Raw genomic sequence first — 23069 nt, forward strand, 5'->3', positions numbered from 1 at the left:
GGAGTCAGGCTCTGGATAAGAGGATAGAGGAGGGCAGAGGCTGACTGCGCTCTGCCCAGATGCCAGCTCTTCTGCTGGGGTAGCCTGTGTGGAGTCAGGCTCTGGATAAGAGGATAGAGGAGGGCAGAGGCTGACTGTGCTCTGCCCAGATGCCAGCTCTTCCGCTGGGGTAGACTGTGGGGAGTCAGGCTCTGGATAAGAGGATAGGGGAGGGCAGAGGCCAACTGCGCTCTGCCCAGATGCCAGCTCTTTCGCTGGGGTAGCCTGTGGGATGTCCGGCTCTGGAGAAGAGGATAGGGGAGGGCAGAGGCCAACTGCGCTCTGCCCAGATGCCAGCTCTTCCGCTGGGGTAGCCTGTGGGGAGTCAGGCCCCGGATAAGAGGATAGGGGAGGGCAGAGGCCAACTGCGCTCTGCCCAGATGCCAGCTCTTCCGCTGGGGTAGCCTGTGGGATGTCCGGCTCTGGAGAAGAGGATAGGGGAGGGCAGAGGCCAACAGCGCTCTGCCCAGATGCCAGCTCTTCTGCTGGGGTAGCCTGTGTGGAGTCAGGCTCTGGATAAGAGGATAGAGGAGGGCAGAGGCTGACTGTGCTCTGCCCAGATGCCAGCTCTTCTGCTGGGGTAGCCTCTGGGGAGTCAGGCTCTGGAGAAGAGGATAGGGAAGGGCAGAAGCTGACTGCGCTCTGCCCAGATGCCAGCTCTTCCGCTGGGATGTGGTCAGGGAATCCTATCCCCAGGACCTTGTTGCAGATCGGCTGTGGAGAGGGGGAATCGCTTACCTCCTCCTCCTGGCATTCCTGCAGGGTTGGTGGGGGATCTGAACCGGCCGTCCAGCATCTCTGTAGGGCCGGTGGAGAGACCTCGGTCCCATCTCTACCTGCCATCGGGAGGTCTTCCCAGAACCAGTCGATGAAGTTCCCTACTTTGGAAGTTAGTAGGGAAGCAAGGGGTATCGCCGGCAAGTCTTCTCAGTTGTAGGAGGGCAGATCTGGCTCTGCTTGTCGAGTAGGTTGGGGATGAATGGAGCTGAGCAGGTGTTGGTAGGTCTGCTCCAGCTCCCACTCCCTTGTTACCAGGTGGGTCATGTCTTTGCTCACCTCCCTTCCGTCAGCATAAACATGCATGCCCATCCGGTAGTCGTAGATGTCCCAAAACCTAGACTCCTCCGTGCTGCCCAGATCAATGTCCTCCTCCAAGGCATCCCATAGTAACCCCGGTCCATCATAATCCTCACCCTCGGGTCTGTCGTGCTCAGCCATCCAGGGGGAATGTTGAATGACATGCCACCTTAGGGCCTGGTAAGCGTCCTCTAGCCAAAGCTCCTTACATACCAGGTTCTGGAGCTCTGTTACCCACTCATCCAGGGGCTGCTCTCCCAAGAGACCCATCCGCATCGCCACACGCTTCTGTAGCCGCTGCTCATAACTGGGGAGACTCTCACCTCGCCGCCGCTGGGCATTTTCCAGGGCATCATACCAGACTTCCTTTCTGTCTGCATCCCTGTAGTCTGCGGCTGCCTCCTCCTCCTCGTCGTCATAGAACGCTGTCCGAAGACTAGCCGATTCCATCCTGCTGTAGCCAGGGGCGCTGTACGGATACTAGCGTTGCCCTCAATTTAGTAAATCCACGAACTGTGTCTCCGAGCTGCTTCTCCTCACACTAGGACGCCATCCCACTGCTGCCACCAAATGTAACGGAACGCCTTGCACCCCGACCGGGTACCTCCGTTGATAGAATGCTCCTAGTGCTTTCCGAGGACTCCAAGCACTCCACTTGACACCGTACGCACTGCAGACCCCACGAACCGCCGAAGCTTGGTTGAGGTCTCACCGTCTCCTACCCACCCTGGACCTACGACAAGGCTCCAGTGGGTGAACCTCTCCTAAAACCAGAGAGCAGGAACAGCTCTTACAAGAGCTAGTAGTTATAGCCAGGGGAGTATAGCAAATCTCCCAGCGTATAGCAATCCCCAGCATCGATCAGTTACCCAAACATCAGCCTCAACATGATGAAGGATAAAACAGGAACTCATCTTTATTTTAACACACAAGCATTTTATACACATCTTCCAACAAAGTTACCACCCCAGGGTTTTGTAAAAACAGCCAATAACCACGTACAATACACTCAGACACTCCCACACAAAATCCTCCCCTCTGTCCGTGATAGAATTACCTCACACTGGGTTGATGCAATCATCACAGACAGACGAATACACAATATCCTCTGTCCTGGAGACAACGGAGAAGTAATTCAATTATCTCTCAGGACAAAGGACATCGCCAATACACACAGAGAGACAATGGAACAGACATCACTTACTCAAACATACAATGTCCCACCCTTTACATTACACATAGACATTTAACACATTCCCAGACAGCTCAAGTCTGAGTGCATATTATTAGGTGAATGGCACTCAGACAACATGAATACAATAAAATGAGCTAACTGGGTACCCTCACATAACATACAATACAATTACACAGACAGATGGTTCTGTCACACATCTCAAAACCCCACATGTCCCCATATGGCTTGGATCTGAGCGCTCAGATGCCACAAACACAGTCAAATCGCCATGGGGTTTAAGTTTTGCATGGGCTGATGAGAGGGCCCATAATCCTGGGGCAAGAGGCTAGTACCCAGTCTCCTCCAAAACCCAGTGGTGAGGTTGGTTTCGCCACACCAGGTTGGAACAGAAATAAAGATACATTTAAAAAAAAAAAAAAAAGTTTTTAATAATAAAATTATGTTTCAAGTAAAAAAAGAAAAAAAGCCCCTTTCCCCTGATTTTATATATAAAAAAAGACACACATATTAGGTATCACCGCGTCCGTAACGACTGGCTCTATAAATATATCACATGATCTACCCCATCCGATAAACACAGTTTAAAAAAAGCCATTTTTGTCACCTTACATCACAAAAAGAGCAACTCCAAGTGATAAAAAAGGCATATGCCCCCCAAAATGGTACTATCAAACCATCCTTTAAAAAATGAGACCCTACTTAAGACAATCGCCCAAAAAATAAAAAAAACTATAGCTCTCAGAACATGGAGACACAAACATAATTCTTTTGGTTTCAAAAATTCTATTATTGTGTTAAAGTGAAATAAATAAAAGAAAGTATACATATTAGGTATCGTCACATCCATAACAACCAACTCTACAACAATATTACATGAATTAACCTTTTAGGTGAACACAGTAAAAAAAAAAATAGGGCAATAGTAGGGTGAGAAAGTAGTCCAGTGTTGGATTTGGAATATGGAATAATCCTTCAAAAAAAAAAAGAAAAGTAGATCATATAATACAAGTCGATAGTATAGTACAAATTTCTGAATACATTTGGAACCTAGTTAATGATTGTGTTATTATGATTTAGCCCTCCTTTTGACGACGTGTCAAGACATATCAGGTAGTCCTCCTCTTACTATTTTTCACCTTTAACGAAATTTGAATTATTTTATATTAGTTTAATAGTTTAATAGGGATTGTACTCCAGGCTCTCGTTTAGGCCAAAGGGGGAGAGTTTATTGAACCGGTAAATCCAGTACATTTCTTGTCTGCACAGCTGGGAATATGATTGTGCGACCAGATCTATAGGAAATAGTTTCAGTCCCGTGTGGTAACCTGTATGTGCTTCTGAGAAATGTCTAGACACCCCATGTTTTAGATATTGTCGTTGAATATTAGAACTGTGATTATTAAGTCTTTCCCTTAGTGTCTGTGTTGTTCTGCCAATATACTGTAGGCCACAAGGGCACTCCAGCATATAGATAACGTATCTGGAGTTGCAGTTCATGTGGTGTTTCAGAGGAATGGATTCTCTGGTGTTGGAGATGGTGACTAGGTTCAAGTTGTCAGAAATGTTCCGGCAGCACAAACAGCGTTTGGACCCACATTTGAAGGATCCTTTGGGTGGAATTATAGAGTTTTCAATTTTTTGGCCTTGGTTCTGAGTGGTTAGTTTGGGGCAGGAGGGTGCCAGTAGGTTTTTAATGGTGTGTGCTCGTCAGAAGGTGATACCAGGTTTTATCAGGATCGTATTTCCAATAATTGGATCTTGGTGAAGGATGGACCAGTGTTTTTGAAGTACCATTTGTATGGTGGAGTTGTGGAGCTAGTTATACCTAGTGTAGAAATTAAACAGTATATTATGCGGTTTGGTTTCGAGGGTGGTAATACGAGGTTTCAAGCAATCCACCTGGCTCTCTTTTGAGATTCAGGATCTTGAATCGCATATAAGATTTTTAGGGTACCCCTTATCCCTGAATCTCTTTTGTAGTAAGTCTAGTTGATCAGTCAAGGTCCTATTATCTGAACAATTTCTACGGACCCTCCTCATCTGTCCGTAGGGGATATTCTTCTTCGATTTGTGAAAATGGCAACTGCTAAAATCAAGGTAGCTATTAACATCAACTTCCTTAAAGTGTGTACTGGTCATGACACGATTCTCATTGGTTTGGAGGTTAAGGTCTAGAAAGACTATAGAATTTGAGTTGGAGTGGGCAGTGAATGTTAGATTCCAATTGTTCTGGTTTAATTGCTGTATAAATGTGGAGAGGGAGGACTAGCCCCCTCTCCATATAAAAATAATGTCATTAATGAGACGTTTGTAAAAGATGATGTTTTTATGTTCAAGCAGGCCCTCTTGACTTTCGAAGGCTCCCATGAACAGATTGGCATATGTCGGAGCAAATTTTGTTCCCATTGCTGTTCCGCACGTTTGGAGGTAAAATTCCCCCTGGTATTGAAAATAATTATGGGTTAATATATATTCGATGGAATCTAAAATAAAGGTCTTTTGGTTGGAGGGTAAATATATATCCTCATCTAAGAAGCCTTTCACTGCTTTTAGGCCCAGGTGATGCTGGTTGTTACTATACAGGGCCAAGACATCTAATGTCACCCATAATAACCCTGGTTCCCACTCAGTATTCTGCAAGAGTAAAATCAGTTGGCTGGAGCCTCTCAGGTATGATGGTAGATGTTTTACATACCTCTGTAAGGTATGATCTATGTAAGCAGATAGATTTGATGTTAGTAAATCGATCCCTGAAATAATTGGACGGCCAGGGGATTGGTAAGGCTTTTATGAATGTTTGGTAAGAAATAAAAGTACGAAATACATGCAAATGCAATTTTCAGGAACTGGGTCTCCTTTTTTTGTAAGGATTTCTTCTGTATGACCCCTATCTATAAGGGTGACAAGAGTTTTCTTAAACGTTTCTGTTGGGTCTCCTGAAAGTTTCATATAGTAACCTTCATCGGACAGAATTCTCATGGCTTCAGAACTATAGGCACTAAAATCGAGGACAACTATCCCCCCCCACCTTTGTCAGCGCTTTTGATGACTAGTTATTTGTTGGATTTCAGGGAGGAGATGGCTCTTTCCTGGGCTCTAGTGAGATTTTGTTTCGGTCTTACTTCTTTTAGGCTTGAACTGACCTGGGTTTTTAAATCGGTAAGTACCATGTTATAAAATGTCTCTAGATGTGGACCTTGATGTTCAATCAGATAGAATGTGGATCGTGGTTTAAATTGGGATGGGATGGGGTGTTCAAAAAGGTCATCTATTAAAACGTCTATTTCATCTTCCTCTGTTGTGACGATTCGGGGGTTGGTGGTGGTTTGAGTGGTGGGATTGGGGGCAAGATCTTTTAATGCAAAATGTTGTTTCAAAGTTAATTTACGTGGATATTGGTTTAAGTTGACAAATAGTTCGAACATGTCAGGCCCCTTTGACGGACAGAATGACAGCCCCTTAGAAAGTACTTCCACCTCAAGAGTGCTATGGTTATTATAGTTTGAGAGGTTGAATATTCCTTTCTCTTTTAGATGTTTAATGGGCTCTGATATTGGCTCATCTGTTTGGGTCATGATTTTTTTTATGTCTGGACCTACCTTTCTTTCCTCCTCTACATCCTCTTCATCGGACATGAGGTTGGATCGGTGGTGAGTTAGCCAAATAAGGAGATAGTAACTGGATGCTGGAGTATACTGGTCTTGGTCCAGTTTGAATACTAGCAGAGGGAGACAGATGATTAAGAGAGGATTTATCTACCAGATTAACTGGTAGAGCCAAAAAAGTTTCAGGGCTGGATGAATCATCTGGCAGATCAATCCTCTCTTAATCATCTGTCTCCCTCTGCTGGCATTCAAACTGGACCAAGACCAGTATACACCAGCATCCAGTTACTATCTCATTAGTCAGCTATAAAAAGAGGTTATTGTTGGTTTGATTTTATATGCTCCTGAGGAAGGGGTTTCTCTACACCCCAAAACACCTCGAGCTTATTCATTGATTAATGGATACCTTGAACAATATTTGGAGTCCACCGGGTCATCTATTCACAGGACTACGAGGAGATCTAATACTCTACAGGCGATCTCGGCGAGGGGGGGTTTATGGCGTCAAGTGTCTTGAGCTTTATCTTGCGCCACCCCCCTGGTGAAGTGAGTAAAAACTTATGCGGATGTACGCTTTTAATTGAAGTGCAATTTTGTGTCAGTAATATTTTTATACTTTGTTTTTTATTTGTATGTGCATTTAAAGAATATCTGTGATAATAGTACCTTCATCTTAATCCCACTTCAAAATACTAATTATTGAAATTGGTATCACGTGGATTATATGCAAATTTATTCTAGAATTTCTTCCATATCACCATTTGCTATCTGGCGCTCCACAGTTTTTTTTTTCCCTTCTCTCTATTTTATGAGGTATCACTTTCTATTTTAAAAGCATAGAAATAAAAATTTAGAAAATTGTGAATTTTTCAAAATTTTTGGTAATTTTGGGATTTTTTCATAAATAAAGGTGAACTATATTGACTCAAATTTATGACTGTCATGAAATACAATGTGTCACGAGAAAACCGTCTCAGAATCGCTTGGATAAATAAAAGCGTTCCAAAGTTATTACCATATAAAGTGACACATGTCAGATTTGCAAAAAATGGCCTGGGCAGGAAGGTGAAAACTGGCCTGGGGTAGAAGGGGTTAATAGCAAATACTAGTATGTCTATTCGCCATTCTGCTGTGAAATTACATTGTGTTCCAGCCAGTTTTGGAGGGTATTATTAGCAAATGTAAGTATGTCCACTCGCCCTTGCTACAGTTGTGAAATTGCAGTCTGATAGTATTGCTTTTACCCTTGCAGTTTCTTTGAATTTACATTATGTCAGACAGACATGTGACAGGCCCTTCAAAGGAAACAGACAGTGGCCAAAATGTTTCTGGATCAGGCAGAAGTAGGGGAGTGGCAGAGAGAGGCCTGAGCTCCCGGTGTCATCTAGCGGTCGTGTCTTGACCAGCAACCCAGCGGTCCTTTAATGGTTGATTTGACATCAGACACCCTCAGCCAGGAGTCGGTCTAGAGTTTCTGATGAGCACTTTCTTCACCCACCTAGTGAAGAAACCACCCACCAGCAGCAAGAAATGGAGCAGAACCTGAACCAGCAGGTGGTGGCAAACTTTAACTGCACCCTGCCATCCCACATGGAAGATCCCCTGGACTACTGGGCATCCAAACTTGATTTGTGGCTGCAACTGGCCGAGTTTACCATGGACAAGCTTTTCTACCCGGCCAGTAGTGTGGCAGAACTCGTCTTTCCACCCAAAATGTGGAGAGAACTGACCTTTGTGAAGATGAATCAGGCATGGATCAGTCAGGATTTCCACACGCCAGTGCCTTATGCATCAGACTAGATCATTCTGGGTGCCACACCATAACCTTTTGAAAAGAGACCTATTTCTTCTGGCCACCTGCTTCAGCCGCTATTCGGATTTTGCCACCCGCCTGATGCCACATACCTGCTGCCATGTGCTCCTACTGCCACCCACCATCTTGTGCTGTTACTGCCATTGCTTTTGCCCCCACTTCACCACTCTGTGAATGGGCCCTTATATTGACTCCTCATGCAGTTGCCACCTCCTCACTTTCTGCCTGTTTGGTCTTGTTGACATAACCATTTATTTGACCTTTCTTCTGATCCGTCAGAAGAGCGGAAAAATGAGAAACACAACGGATCCTGTCTTTGGAGCAGCCATAAGGCCTGTATCACACAATCCCTTTTTTGCATCAGGATTGGATCATGATTTGGAAGCCATAAGCAGGAGTAGGTACAAAACACAGAAGACAGTGGCGTTAATCTAGCACAGCAGTGTGTGTGGTGTATGTAGCAGAGCTGTATGCGACAGAGGAATGTATAATGCGCACAGCAGTGCTGTGTGTGTAAAATGTGCAATAAAGTGATATATAATGTGGCACCCAGAGCTGTGTGTGTAGCAGAGATGTGTATGTAAAATGTGCAACACAGTGATATATAATGTGGCACCCAGAACTAAACAACGAGTGGCACACCTAACAATACAATACGGAGTGCAGGCCTGGTATAAAAAAAGACAGACATGAGCAACACTAAGAAAAGAAATACCATAACTCAGCCGCACCTCCAAAAAATAAAGCATGATTTTATTGAGACAAATAGATTAAAAACATGGATGAACAAAGCAAACCCCACAGATGAGGAAATAAAGTGCTATAGTGCATGAATAAAACCACCATGCAGTAAGAATACCACAACAGGACAACAGTAAATTATCTGCAAACCCTGAATACAGTACTTATCGTGGAACACAGTGGTAGCACATGGAATAACCAAGATTCATCAGTGAGGAGAGCCAAAGGAACCTAACGCGTATCGCTAGCTTCCTCAGAGGTCCATGTATGTTCACATGATTGTTTCAACATTTATAATCGACATAATTAAATCATAATTAAATAAACCTGTGATAAGACCAATCAGAGAGGGGTCTCCTGAGGAGGAGACCAGGGAGGGGGTAAGGCCCCTTTCACACGGGCGAGTATTCCGTGCGGATGCGATGCGTGAGGTGAACGCATTGCACCCGCACTGAATCCGGACCCATTCATTTCTATGGGGCTGTTCACATGAGCGGTGATTTTCACGCATCACTTGTGCGTTGCGTGAAAATAGCAGCATGCTCTATATTCTGCGTTTTTCACGCAACGCAGGCCCCATAGAAGTGAATGGGGTTGCGTGAAAATCGCAAGCATCCGCAAGCAAGTGCGGATGCGGTGCGATTTTCACGCATGGTTGCTAGGTGACAGTCTATTCACTGTATTATTTCCCCTTATAACATGGTTATAAGGGGAAATAATAGCATTCTGAATACAGAATGCTTAGTAGGTGATCAATTGAGGGTTAAAAAAAAATAAAAAAATTAACTCACCTTCTTCTCTTGTTCGCGTAGTTTCCGATCTCTTCTTTACTTCTTAAAAGATGAAAATACCGGCTAGGACCTGTAGTGACGTCAGATCACATGCTCCAATCACATGGTCCATCACCACGGTGATGTACCATGTGATTGGAGCATGTGATCTGACTTCACCAAAGGTCCTTTAGCCCACAGCTCATCATTAGAAGTAAAGAAGAGACCGGGACCTACGCGAACAAGAGGAGAAGGTGAGTTAATTTTTATTTATTTTTTTAACCCTCAATTGATCACCTACTATGCATTCTGTATTCAGAATGCTATTATTTTCCCTTATAACCATGTTATAAGGGAAAATAATACAATCTACAGAACACCGATCCCAAGCCCGAACTTCTGTGAAGAAGTTTGGGTTTGGGTACCAAACACGCGCGATTTTTCTCACGCGAGTGCAAAACGCATTACAATGTTTTGCACTCGCGCGGAAAAATCGCGGGTGTTCCCGCAACGCACCCGCACATTTTCCCGCAACGCCCGTGTGAAAGAGGCCTAACAGAGTGTATATGTTACCTAATTCCTCCCCGGTGCATGGTCGCGCGCAGATGCAAATGCCGGAACAAGCCGGCGTGTTGGCAAAGCAAGTGCGCATGCGCAAGATGGCGCCCAGTCCGGAAGTCGGGGCCGCGATGCTCTCCAGGAACCGGATACGCAGGCCAGCGTCGAGGTCACAACCGGCCGCCAGCCCGCGCCAGGGCACCCAATGGAACGCAAACAAACATGGGGCACGAGCAGGCGCAGTGGGATACAACAGGCAGCAAATAAATAACCAGATACATTGGAGTAAAAATGTACTGTAAGGACAAGCGCTGAAATAATGTGCCTATTTTCATCCCGGTATTTACATCAATTTCAAACTGACATAATAAGGCTAATCAGGATCAGTTGCATGATTGTGCATATAGTGTAATTATAATAAAGACTAGCAAGCATAAAGACTTTTTGGACAAAAATAAAATAAAACCACAATTTGGTACATGTAGAAAAAATCTGTATAATTTTATAAAGTCACCACATGATTATTTAAATACAGTATACACCGGTAATTAAAACCATGATAAATCCACAAAAAAACACAATAATTGATGAGGAAACGCAAGCATCTGATATCATAGTGCACTACACAAATAAATAAAGAATGACCAAATTCATAAATACATAATATCCTCAAGCAAGATTATTCTACCAAATTGTATCTCGCGCCCCATTGAATGTTCACCCTGAGTTAATGATAAAGAATGTAAACATCAATTTAATATTTAAAAAATCCGTGCCCATACAATTAAGGTGTATGCGAACCACGGGGTAGCCGACCATGCACCGGGGAGAGAGGCCAGCCAAGCAGGCGCAAAACAGAAAAAGGACCAGCGCACACAAATCTACATGCTAAATGTATGTACACAATCAAATAGGCAGTCAATTAATATGAGCGGAAGTATGTCACATGAAATATTATCAGTAATTCCAAATAATGTCCCAGGTACAACCAATTAAGTGCATAGCAATGGTGTTCCAAATGGAGCATAAAATGAACAGAGGTCCAGAGTATGCTCCATGGGCACCAGTGATTAAAGTGCAGAGTACTTATATAATATACTATAGTTGTAAAAGATGGGCAGAATTAACTTGTCCATTGTGCCCAAACAACCACAAAGGAGAGTCATAAAAAAGAAGGTCAAAGGGAGCAGGCGAGGAAAGATCCATAAGGTCTCTATTCCCACATTCCAGTGTCGTCAGATCTTTTGAAAACCATCATGATTGTCCAGGATGTGACTCTGGCACCCAGAGCTGTGTGTGTAGCAGAGTTGTATGTGTAAAATGTGCAACACAGTGATATATAATGTGCGAACCCAGAGCTGTGTGTGTAGCAGAGCTGCATGTGTAAAATGTGCAACACAGTGATATATAATGTGCGAACCCAGAGCTGTGTGTGTAGCAGAGCTGTATGTGTAAAATGTGCAACACAGTGATATATAATGTGCGAACCCAGAGCTGTGTGTGTAGCAGAGCTGCATGTGTAAAATGTGCAACACAGTGATATATAATGTGCGAACCCAGAGCTGTGTGTGTAGCAGAGCTGTATGTGTAAAATGTGCAACACAGTGATATATAATGTGCGAACCCAGAGCTGTGTGTGTAGCAGAGCTGTATGTGTAAAATGTGCAACACAGTGATATATAATGTGCGAACCCAGAGCTGTGTGTGTAGCAGAGCTGTATGTGTAAAATGTGCAACACAGTGATATATAATGTGCCACCCAGAGCTGTGTGTGTAGCAGAGTTATATGTGTAAAATGTGCAACACAGTGATATATAATGTGCCACCCAGAGCTGTGTGTGTTGCAGAGTTGTATGTGTAAAATGTGCAACACAGTGATATATAATGTGCGAACCCAGAGCCGTGTGTGTAGCAGGGCTGTATATGTAAAATGTGCAACACAGTGATATATAATGTGCCACTCAGAGCTGTGTGTGTAGCAGAGTTGTATGTGTAAAATGTGCAACACAGTGATATATAATGTGCGAACCCAGAGCTGTGTGTGTAGCAGGGCTGTATATGTAAAATGTGCAACACAGTGATATATAATGTGCCACCCAGAGCTGTGTGTGTAGCAGAGTTGTATGTGTAAAATGTGCAACACAGTGATATATAATGTGCAAACCCAGAGCTGTCTGTGTAGCAGAGCTGTATGTGTAAAATGTGCAACACAGTGATATATAATGTGCGAACCCAGAGCTGTGTGTGTAGCAGAGCTGTATGTGTAAAATGTGCAACACAGTGATATATAATGTGCAAACCCAGAGCGGTGTGTGTAGCAGAGCTGTATATGTAAAATGTGCAACACAGTGATATATAATGTGGCACCCAGAGCTGTGTGTGTGCGTGCATGTAGCAGTGTTGTGTATGTAAAATGTGCAAAAACCCTGATGCTCTCCAAAAAAGCAAACAATATAAAACATTGTAGTTTGATACCTTTTAACCCCTTAAAGACCAGGCCTATTTTCATTTTTACATAAGCCATAACCTTTTTATTTTTCCGTTCACATAGTCATATGAGGGCTTATTTTGTGTGGGACAAGATGCTTTTTTTAAATGCCGCCACTTAATTTACCATGTCTTGTACTGGAAAGCAGGAAAAAAATTATTTGTGGGTTTAAAAAAAAAAAAACAACAACACAATTCCGCCAAGATTTTTGAGGTTTTGACATCACGGCATTCACTAAAAATGACGTCTTTATTCCGCGGCTCAATACGATACTAAACTGGTAAAGTTTTTATTTGGTTTAATTAATTAAAAAAATGACTTTTCAATATTTCGTTCTCTGTGAAGGCTTGTTTTTTGAGTAATGATCAGTAGTTTTCTGGGGGAGGGGGGGAGGCATACAAAAATTTGCAGTGGGGCCCAGTCACTTCTAGCTACGCCCCTGACATAAGACATGTAAATATTCCATTCACGTGTCATCTCTGTTTTGGATCCACTCCTGTTTTTTTTTGCCTTAGCAATACTGATGGATTACTGACCAAATGCTGACCGAGTGAAGGCGGATGCACCACAGACAGGATCCGTTTTTTGTTCTTATGAATCAGAAGAAGGGTAAGTTAATCAGTGACGTCAACACACACTTACCACTGACACCCTCTCCACTCTGTCGGGGGCTCTACTAGACATCTATGTGGAATCAGCTGTGAACAGTGTAAAAAGAGTGCGCTTCTTCTTGGCGTTAACATCGACCTGTAAGGCTGAGTTCACACTTGAGTTATTTGGTCAGTTTTGGCCCTGTGATTGCCCTAATAACTTAAGTGTGCAGTGATTCTAAGAGCGACGCCTGTCATCTGCATGTCATACTGACTCACAGTATTATTTCACTACCACAGCAGACTCCCTATGCGTGTTAGGCCTCATGCACACGACCGTTCAGTTTTTTGCGGATCCGCAAAAAACGGAAGCCACCTGTGCGCCTTCCCCAATTTGCGGAACGGAACGGGCGGCCCATTGTAGAAATGCCTATTCTTGTCCGCAAAACGGACAAGAATAGGACATGCTATATATATTTTTTTTTTTGCGGGGCCACGGAACGGTGCAACGGATGCGGACAGCACACGGAGTGCTGTCCGCATCTTTTGCGGTCCCATTGAAGAGAATGTGTACGCACCCGAGCCGCAAAAAAAAACCTGCGGCTCGGATGCGGACCCGAACAACGGTCGTGTGCATGAGGCCTTACTGCAAGGCACAGTGTTCTACACCACTATACAGGCTCTCTGCAGCCCGGAAATAGACATTTTTTAACGTGGTTCGTCATGAATAAATTCGGATCGAATCAAATCGGTTTGGGAAATTTGGCGAACCGGCCAAATCAGATTTTTGGAGAAATTTGCTCATCTCTAAAGATAACTCCTACGATGTATTATTTCACACTTTTATTATTTCTTAAGGAGTTTACAGAAGCCAAGCAGCAATAAACTGGAGGATGAACATTTGGAAATCTAGCAGAGCTCAACTTGCTAACGGCTGATGATACTATGATGTGTTTTTTCCATAGAACTACAGGTACATTTGCTGTATCATCAAAGTGGATGAAAGAAACAGATTAATAACACATTCAGCTCTGCTTCATCTGCTTTACACATTCAAAGATATAATGTCATTGCTTTTTCAGAACATAATTCTATCTGCAGCATGATCAGGCATGATGCGGCTGATCGTGTGTATTTTTACATTCGCTTTCTAGTACACATTTATCGTCAAGACGAACATATCCCTTATCACAGACACATTTTGGAGAACACATTGTGGTACAGATTATAGGTCCCTTTGGTTTTTCACATGTTGGTGGGCAGCCGGATCCGCAGGCCTTATAGTGCTGGTTGGGACCACAGGTGACTTTGCATTCTTCTGCTTTGACGCACTGTACAGATTCCCCAGAAGTCCCGATCTGAGCCAGGAATCCTATTTTACATTTACAGGTGTATTGTGCCTTCTCAGTGCAAACGTGTCCATGAGGATTAAGTGCGTTGGCGCAGGTCCTGTCACACGGTGAAGTGTATTCAGCTGAGCTGTGCCGAGGACAATTCAGTGCTGGACGAGGGGGAAATGAACTGGGAGTTAACAGGTTTTATCTTATCATGAGCTTATTGAAAAAACTAAACAAATTAAAAGAAAAATGGAAGAAAATAATAATAATAATAATAATAATAAGGATACTATTAGTATGTGCAGTGTCCCACTCCATGCTGGAAGTGGGCCCCTAAACCTTATGCAACTCATCTGATGCCATTTTCTATTTCCTATGTATTAGGCTGCAAATTCCTCACAACAGGCTGGTAACTGCATTACACCCAGTCACCACTAGGTGGTGCTATAACATCACATATATAGACCAGGTCAGTCACAGGAAGTGGGAGATGAGAGCTTAGTGAAGGAGAGGAGAGCATGTAGCTTCTGCTGTGTGCCCCTGGGCACTCTCCAGTAGGGCAAGATATATAGGAAACTAAGCCCATGGCTTACTGGACCTCTTTGTGAAGTGCCACTGTCCAGAAGCTAGAGACCAAGAGGACTTATTGTATTGAAGTAACCTGTGCAAATAATGGAACAGAAGTCTTATGCCTGCTGATAGGGGGAACGCCCTGTTGGTTGCCAATTTCTAGTCAAAGATCCAAGTACCGAAAGGCTGGGATATCAGAGCAAGACCAGAACCAAAGAAAGTATCACTCCTTCACTGAAGTCAAGTTGGAACCTGTCTAAAACTGCCCCACCGAGCCTGTTGTCTGGAGTTGCAGCTCAGCATTATCTTATGAGCCAAGGTATTATTGGTGGGGATGATAACTACCTCAAGGCAAATATACAAGTAAAATGTATCTCCTGATTCTCTCCTTATTCGGCACTGTCTCTCATTGCACCTTACGGTGCTGGCGTCACGAACACCAGGGTCCCTGCCTCCTCGGCACCTTAAACCATTCCACCAAGGGCACCTCAACCACCATCCGGCAGGAGTCCCTGTACAGCAGAGTGTGCCCTGAAGGAACTGGAGCTAACCTTCCCTACACTTCACGCAGGCCCAGGGAGATACAGAACAGTGAGTAAAACTACTACTACCCCCACCGGCTCACCGTAGCTCACATACTGCCCTGCAGCCCGGTCGCTGCATATGTAGTTATATTAATAATAAGAAAAAGTTAATAATTATACAAAAAATTATGATAATATCAACAACCAATCAGAGATGACCGAATCGCGTCTAATCGATCCAAATTCATTTAGAGTTTTGCAAAAAGTCTAATTACAAATTAAATAGTTTTCTTGTCTACAAAAATTTTTTAAAATTGTCTTGTCTTCCAAAATTTTAAAGAATACATCCCTGCCTTGTACTCTCGTATGGCTGAGTATGTGGGCCGCTTTTTGGAATTGTCACTGCGTGGCGAGGTGAACGCCATCACTGACACATGGATATGGGTATGGACAGCAACTAGGCCAGGCCTTATGGACCATTGCACATTTCTGTCAGTCTGGTTTCTAAAACAGACACTTATCCACCTGCTCCGTGTCCTCCTCGATGGACATCCTTCCATCCCCAACAGAATCAGGGCAGAAACAAGGTACAGTAGGTGTTTGTGATATTGTGCTTTTAGCACGACAGCGTCGCGCTGATACTCGGCGACATGGTGCCGAGATCTCGCACTCACTGGAATAGTGACAGCACATCCCAGCAAGCGCGTCATAGAAGCGACGGGAGATCCGACTTGGATTCCCGCCAATTCTACACGTGTGCGGCGTTTGTTATGAATCCTGAGGGGGAAGTCCCCGCCGGATTTTAAATAAAAATCCGGCATGGGTCCCCCCCTCAGGAGCATACCGGGCCCTTAGGTCTGTTATGGGTTGTAAGGAGAGCCCCCCCTACGCCGAAAAAAACGGCGTAGGGGTCCCCCTACAATCCATACCAGACCCGTATCCAAAGCACGCTACCCGGCCAGCCAGGAAGGGAGTGGGGACGAGCGAGCGCCCCCCCCCCCCTCCTGAGCCGTACCAGGCTGCATGCCCTCAACATGGGGGGGTTGGGTGCTCTGGAGCAGGGGGCGCACTGCGGCCCCCCCACCTCAGAGCACCCTGTCCCCATGTTGATGAGGACAGGGCCCCTTCCCGACAACCCTGGCCGTTGGTTGTCGGGGTATGCGGGCGGGAGGCTTATCGGAATCTGGGAGCCCCCTTTAATAAGGGGGCTCCCAGATACCGGCCCCCCACCCTAAGTGAATGAGTATGGGGTACATCGTACCCCTACCCATTCACCTGCAAGAAAAGTGGTAAAAACACAAATAAACCACACAGTGTATTAAAATATTTTATTTTTCTGCTCCGGAGGCCGCCCCCTGTCTTCTTTATTAGCTCTTTTACCAGGGGGGGCTCTTCTTCTTCCGCTATCCCGACGGGTCTTCTCCGCTATCCGGGGGGTCTTCTCAACTCTCCGGGGTTCTCCTTCTGTCTTCTTCCGCTATCCCGACGGGTCTTCTCCGCTATCCGGGGGGTCTTCTCAACTCTCCGGGGTTCTCCTTCTGTCTTCGCCGCTCTCCGTTGTTGACTCGGCGCACCCCGGTTCTTCGTCTCGCGAGATCTCGGATTTTAAATAAAAATTTAGCGAGACGAAGAACCGGGGTGCGCCGAGTCAACAACGGAGAGCGGCGAAGACAGAAGGAGAACCCCGGAGAGTTGAGAAGACCCCCCTGTCTTCTTTATTAGCTCTTTTACCAGGGGGGGCTCTTCTTCTTCCGCTATCCCGACGGGTCTTCTCCGCTATCCGGGGGGTCTTCTCAACTCTCCGGGGTTCTCCTTCTGTCTTCGCCGCTCTCCGTTGTTGACTCGGCGCACCCCGGTTCTTCGTCTCGCTAAATTTTTATTTAAAATCCGAGATCTCGCGAGACGAAGAACCGGGGTGCGCCGAGTCAACAACGGAGAGCGGCGAAGACAGAAGGAGAACCCCGGAGAGTTGAGAAGACCCCCCGGATAGCGGAGAAGACCCGTCGGGATAGCGGAAGAAGAAGAGCCCCCCCTGGTAAAAGAGCTAATAAAGAAGACAGGGGGCGGCCTCCGGAGCAGAAAAATAAAATATTTTAATACACTGTGTGGTTTATTTGTGTTTTTACCACTTTTCTTGCAGGTGAATGGGTAGGGGTACGATGTACCCCATACTCATTCACTTAGGGTGGGGGGCCGGTATCTGGGGGCCCCCTTATTAAAGGGGGCTCCCAGATTCCGATAAGCCTCCCGCCCGCATACCCCGACAACCAACAGCCAGGGTTGTCGGGAAGGGGCCCTGTCCTCATCAACATGGGGACAGGGTGCACTGAGGTGGGGGGGCCGCAGTGCGCCCCCTGCCCCAGAGCACCCAACCCCCCCATGTTGAGGGCATGCAGCCTGGTACGGCTCAGGAGGGGGGGGGGGGGGGCGCTCGCTCGTCCCCACTCCCTTCCTGGCTGGCCGGGTAGCGTGCTTTGGATACGGGTCTGGTATGGATTGTAGGGGGACCCCTACGCCGTTTTTTTCGGCGTAGGGGGGGCTCTCCTTACAACCCATAACAGACCTTAGGGCCCGGTATGCTCCTGAGGGGGGGACCCATGCCGGATTTTTATATAAAATCCGGCGGGGACTTCCCCCTCAGGATTCATAACAAACGCCGCACACGTGTAGAATTGGCGGGAATCCAAGTCGGATCTCCCGTCGCTTCTATGACGGCTCTGTCTCCATCGCGGCAAGCCAGCTCGGCGCTGGCTCCCGCGATGGGGCTCATTAGGTGCTCAATCTCGCCGAGAAAGAGAGCGAGATTGACACAAAATCGGGTTCACCTACTGTAGTACCTGGGCCGAAATTGGCCGAGTTGACTATTGTTGAACTGTATTGTTCAGCCTCGAGAGTACTGTCAGAGAGGTTATTCAGCAAGGCAGTCGGCATTGTCATACCCCAGCAGATAATTATTTTTCCTCTCGTGTCCAAAACATTGCATTTGTGAAAAATGAATGAGGCATGGACCTGTCAGCATATTATTCTTATTAATCTCCTACATTTTTCTTTTAAATTCACATACTTAACGATATATGTCCTGTTCTACTTACTTGGCTCTTTGTTACTGTGCACCTCCCACAGCAAGACTATGGAAACAAAATAATACAAATGTTACAATTTGTCTTTTCTAAAATAAAATTTGCAATGTTTCTATAGATTTTTTTCTATTTGCTACATGAGCTGGAACCAAATGGGAAAGGGAACCAGTCAAAGGGCAGAAATTTCAAACAATAATGACATACAGTAAAGACCAAAAGTTTAGACACACCTTCTCATTCAAAGAGTTTTCTTTATTTTCATGACTATGAAAATTGTAGATTCACACTGAAGGCATCAAAACTATGAATTAACACATGTGGAATTATATACATAACAAACAAGTGTGAAACAACTGAAAATATGTCATATTCTAGGTTCTTCAAAGTAGCCACCTTTTGCTTTGATTACTGCTTTGCACACTCTTGGCATTCTCTTGATGAGCTTCAAGAGGTAGTCCCCTGAAATGGTTTTCACTTCACAGGTGTGCCCTGTCAGGTTTAATAAGTGGGATTTCTTGCCTTATAAATGGGGTTGGGACCATCAGTTGTGTTGAGGAGAAGTCAGGTGGATACACAGCTAATAGTCCTACTGAATAGACTGTTAGAATTTGTATTATGGCAAGAAAAAAGCAGCTAAGTAAAGAAAAACGAGTGGCCATCATTACTTTAAGAAATGAAGGTCAGTCAGTCAGCCGAAAAATTGGGAAAACTTTGAAAGTAAGGGCTATTTGACCATGAAGGAGAGTGATGGGGTGCTGCGCCAGATGACCTGGCCTCCACAGTCACCGGACCTGAACCCAATCGAGATGGTTTGGGGTGAGCTGGACCGCAGAGTGAAGGCAAAAGGGCCAACAAGTGCTAAGCATCTCTGGGAACTCCTTCAAGACTGTTGGAAGACCATTTCACGGGACTACCTCTTGAAGCTCATCAAGAGAATGCCAAGAGTGTGCAAAGCAGTAATCAAAGCAAAAGGTGGCTACTTTGAAAAACCTAGAATATGACATATTTTCAGTTGTTTCACACTTGTTTGTTATGTATATAATTCTACATGTGTTAATTCATAGTTTTGATGCCTTCAGTGTGAATCTACAATTTTCATAGTAATGAAAATAAAGAAAACTCTCTGAATGAGGTGTGTCCAAACTTTTGGTCTGTACTGTATATGTTAATCTGCTCAGCTCCTCCTGCTGGATACCATGCTGCTGGCAGACTGGACTGCATGCTTGAAGTGATAGGTTCCCTTAAGATTAAAGCAAGTTCTATCACCTGCTCACAAACATGCTTATCAGAAGGTAGTTAACCCCAAAATAAAAAGCACAGCGATCAATGGTGATGGAGCTTACTCAGTTGGTTCCATGTCTCACATAAACCTTCATAAAGAGCGGATTTGTGGCCATTTCTTTGCCAGGAACATATACAGTAAACCCCCAGAGGCACCCACACTATATGACACACTTGATTACAAAAATAAAATACAAAAACATAAAGTAAAACATATCTCTTAAAGGCAAGTATCATCCAAAAATTAATATTACTTAATTTTTGTTTTAATTATTATAAGCATTATGGGATTTTTTAGGTAACCATTTAGTTAAAGTGTTCTGAAATTTTTCTGCACTGGTCATTGGAGCACATATAATAGCTTGTCACTTTTCAGCTTTGTTTTATAGACTGGCAACTTTTTCCCCCTTTGAGGTCCTATAGACATAGAGGTTGAGCCCTCAGAATCATTTCCTCTTGTGGTCTTCCTTGCTGTCTTACATTTATGCCATTTTCTACGCCTAAACCAGATGTAGAAAATGATGAATGAGAGGAGCCAGTACCCTTCCCCGCCCATGCCATGCCCCCTTTTTTTGACTTGGCATGAGCGAGGAAGGGCAGGGGCCGACAGGACCATCTCATTCATCATTTTCTATGCCTGGTTTAGGCATAGAAAATTATCTAAATGTAAGACAGCAAGGAAGCCCACCAGAGGAAATGATTCTGAGGGCTCACCATCTGTGTATATAGAATCTTAAAGAGGTTTTCTGGTTTATTCATATTGGTGACCTATCCTCAAGATACCGTAGGTCATCAAAATCAGATCTGCAGGGAGCCGACTCCTGCACCCCCGCTGATCAGCTGGTTAAAGAGAAGGCTGCACACCGTGCCAGCATAACCTTCCCTTCATTACTTACCTTCTCACCATTGCACCCACAGTGGTGATCAAAGTAATTAGAAGTAAGCCATCCCATTCACTTCTATGGGTTGGCTTGTTCCTAGTAAAGTGTATAGGAAGGAGCCGTCCCATTGAAGTAAATGAGATGGCTTAGGTGTAATTACACTGATCACCGTTGCGGTTGCAATGGTGAGTAGGTAAACAATGAAGGGAAGGCTGCGCTGGTACAGTTTTCTGACGTCTCTTCAACCAGCTGATTAGCGGGAGTGCCTGCAGTTGGCTCCCCACCGATCTGATATTGGTGATCTATACTGAGGATAGGTCACCAATATGAATAAATCGGACAACCACTTTAAAGGTCCTGTTTTCTTAGAGATCCATTCTTTTCAGAGCTTGGACCCACCCCTGGTACTCTGGTGGGCCAGTCCGACCCTGGAGCTAGTGACGCTTGTTGTTCTGCTCTGTCATAGGAACGCCACAACGAAAATCACGGTAGTGCTGGATCTGGCGCATCTGGACATGTGTGCCCAATTCAGATTCTTACTATGGGGCCCAATGATTTTTATGTATACCCCAGATTAAGCCTGTGGGCCAGTACAGTTATCTAATTTTTATTGGAAAGTAGGGTTAGCACAGTCATCCTATTATTATGGGGTGGGGTTGGCACAATCATGGGTTATCATTATCAGGGTCAGGTTAGCATGGTCATCCCATTATCATTAGAATCACCTGAGAAATCTCATCATTAAAGGTCAGAGCCAGGACACTCATCTTAATATCAACAGAGGACAGGGTTACCACAACTATCTTATCACCATTCGTGTTATAGAGAAATTTTTTGTAAACTCATTTCAGGTCTGATTTGACTGAATCAACCATCTAATTCAATTTGTACTCAAATCTCCCAGGAAAATTTGTAGTTCACATATTGGTTTCTCTTTCTCCAAAAATGTATCCAAATTGAATCACTTTAGGAATCAAAATTCTTCCTGTATTTCAGTTCAAATTTAAGGATGAGCAAATTTCTTAAAATTAGTTTCATTCAAATCCATCTAGAATCAAAAGTACTTTTAATGGCTTGGAATTGAGATAGAGAGAGAGAGATTCTCCTTATGGAGAGTATCTAGCTGGCATGAGGAGTTGTACAGGCTAAGTATTGTGTCTCTTGGTTTCTGAGAAAATGATAATTAGCTTTCCTTTCAAAATGAAAAGTCAGGATTTCATCTTTTAAACAGCCCTTGAAGCAAAACTTGGATCTCATCTGGACACAACTGTTTCAAGGTGGTTGCCGCTCATCAGTGCAGAGCAGAGAGAACTAGCCTAGCTAGGTGAGAGGTCTTGGTCTGGGAGGACGGGGGGACTAGTAGGTGTGAGAACTATTATAGGCCAGGCAATATTCCTTTGGGTCTTTGGAAAAATGGATATGCAAATCAGAATCTGAATTTATCAAAAATTTGGGTCGAATTTAGATTCATAGAACTTGATTCACTCATCGCTAGTCAAATTCTGATTCTGTTGAATTAATCTTGTCTTCACAGGGAAAGGGGTCTAATGACAGCTCGGTTGTACTGCTGGAAGCCCGGATAATGCTTGATAGTAGCACTACACAATGTATATACAGATAATGCAACTCCTCTGCAATTTTATGGTGTCTAAGGAAATGACTGTATTACTTGAGAATGTGCATGGACACATTAATCTCTATGAACTCTCATTCTTTATAGTAGCCATAAAGCACACACATCCCATTGCGTCTTCAATTTGGCTTCCCTTAATGGGATTTTGTGAAAATTTAAAACAAAAATAAAATCACATGCATGAGAGTTTGAAATACATACGTGAGAGCAAGAAGACAGCAGATAATTTGAAGAAGCCCATGTCTCTTCTGATAAAAGCTGAAGATACCACAAGTCGCTGATAACAGAAGATACAGACAAGACATTAAAATAATGCAGATCAATGGTAAAGTAAGTAAAGAACACTTGTCTTCTACATTACCTGTTCGGGCTCTGGGAAAAGCTCCTGTGATGACTGCTGGACTAAACCGAAATCCTGCAGCCACATTTATAAGAGCCAGGTTGGGCGGATGAACATATATTCGCTTATGTAATTTCATTTTTGTTATATCTGCACATTGCTTAACATTTTTTTTAACCTGTATGATAATTACTATCCTTAATAAAAGTCAGGGAGTGACATCTCATCAAGGAGCAGTGCTGCTGCCTCAGAAGATTACAGGGATGTCTGGTTTAGAAAAATGATCAAATATCCTTTATTGCATTTTGAGTAATTAGCGTTTACGCTGAAGACCCTCATCTATTAGACAACACAAAGAAGAGCAACATGGTCTTTGGAGGACCAGACATGTCATGCCTTAAGGTCTTTGGAGGACCAGACACGTCATTGTGCATTGTATCGAACAGACCTTTCACTTCAAACACAGCCATGTAATGCTTCATTTGTCCTTTTGGGGTGGTGTTTGGAGAGAAATTAAATAATTGCTTACCTCAAATTACTATTAAAC

The 23069-nt window shown here is 44.2% G+C and overlaps 1 protein-coding gene across 2 annotated transcripts; it reads right to left on the reverse strand.

Moving 5' to 3' along the window:
* Positions 1–13704: 13704 nt before the first annotated feature.
* On the reverse strand, positions 13705–22622 carry LOC120992732 (serine protease inhibitor swm-1-like). 2 transcript variants are annotated; one of them, XM_040421686.1, is made up of 4 exons: positions 22544–22622; positions 22384–22459; positions 18400–18435; positions 13705–14377 (listed from the first exon to the last, which is right to left on the reverse strand). In XM_040421686.1, the coding sequence occupies exons 1-4, from the start codon at positions 22607–22609 to the stop codon at positions 13983–13985; spliced, it is 573 nt and encodes a 190-aa protein (XP_040277620.1). In that variant the 5' UTR covers positions 22610–22622; the 3' UTR covers positions 13705–13982. The 2 variants fall into 2 exon arrangements, with proteins under 2 accessions (XP_040277620.1, XP_040277621.1); XM_040421687.1 differs by lacking the exon at positions 18400–18435.
* Between the last annotated feature and the right edge of the window lie 447 nt (positions 22623–23069).

The sequence above is a fragment of the Bufo bufo genome, chromosome 1 (assembly GCF_905171765.1).
Source record: "Bufo bufo chromosome 1, aBufBuf1.1, whole genome shotgun sequence".
Lineage (NCBI taxonomy): Eukaryota > Metazoa > Chordata > Amphibia > Anura > Bufonidae > Bufo > Bufo bufo.

What these genes read in the sequence shown, in the direction of transcription:
- LOC120992732 (XM_040421686.1), bottom strand. Translation starts at nt 22,609, where the DNA reads ATGTGGCTGCAGGATTTCGGTTTAGTCCAGCAGTCATCACAGGAGCTT. An exon ending in TGCTGTCTTCTTGCTCTCAC is followed by an intron (nt 18,436 to 22,383) that starts GTATGTATTTCA and finishes TTGTTTCCATAG; the next exon opens with TCTTGCTGTGGGAGGTGCAC. An exon ending in GCACAGTAACAAAGAGCCAA is followed by an intron (nt 14,378 to 18,399) that starts GTAAGTAGAACA and finishes CCCCTCGTCCAG; the next exon opens with CACTGAATTGTCCTCGGCAC.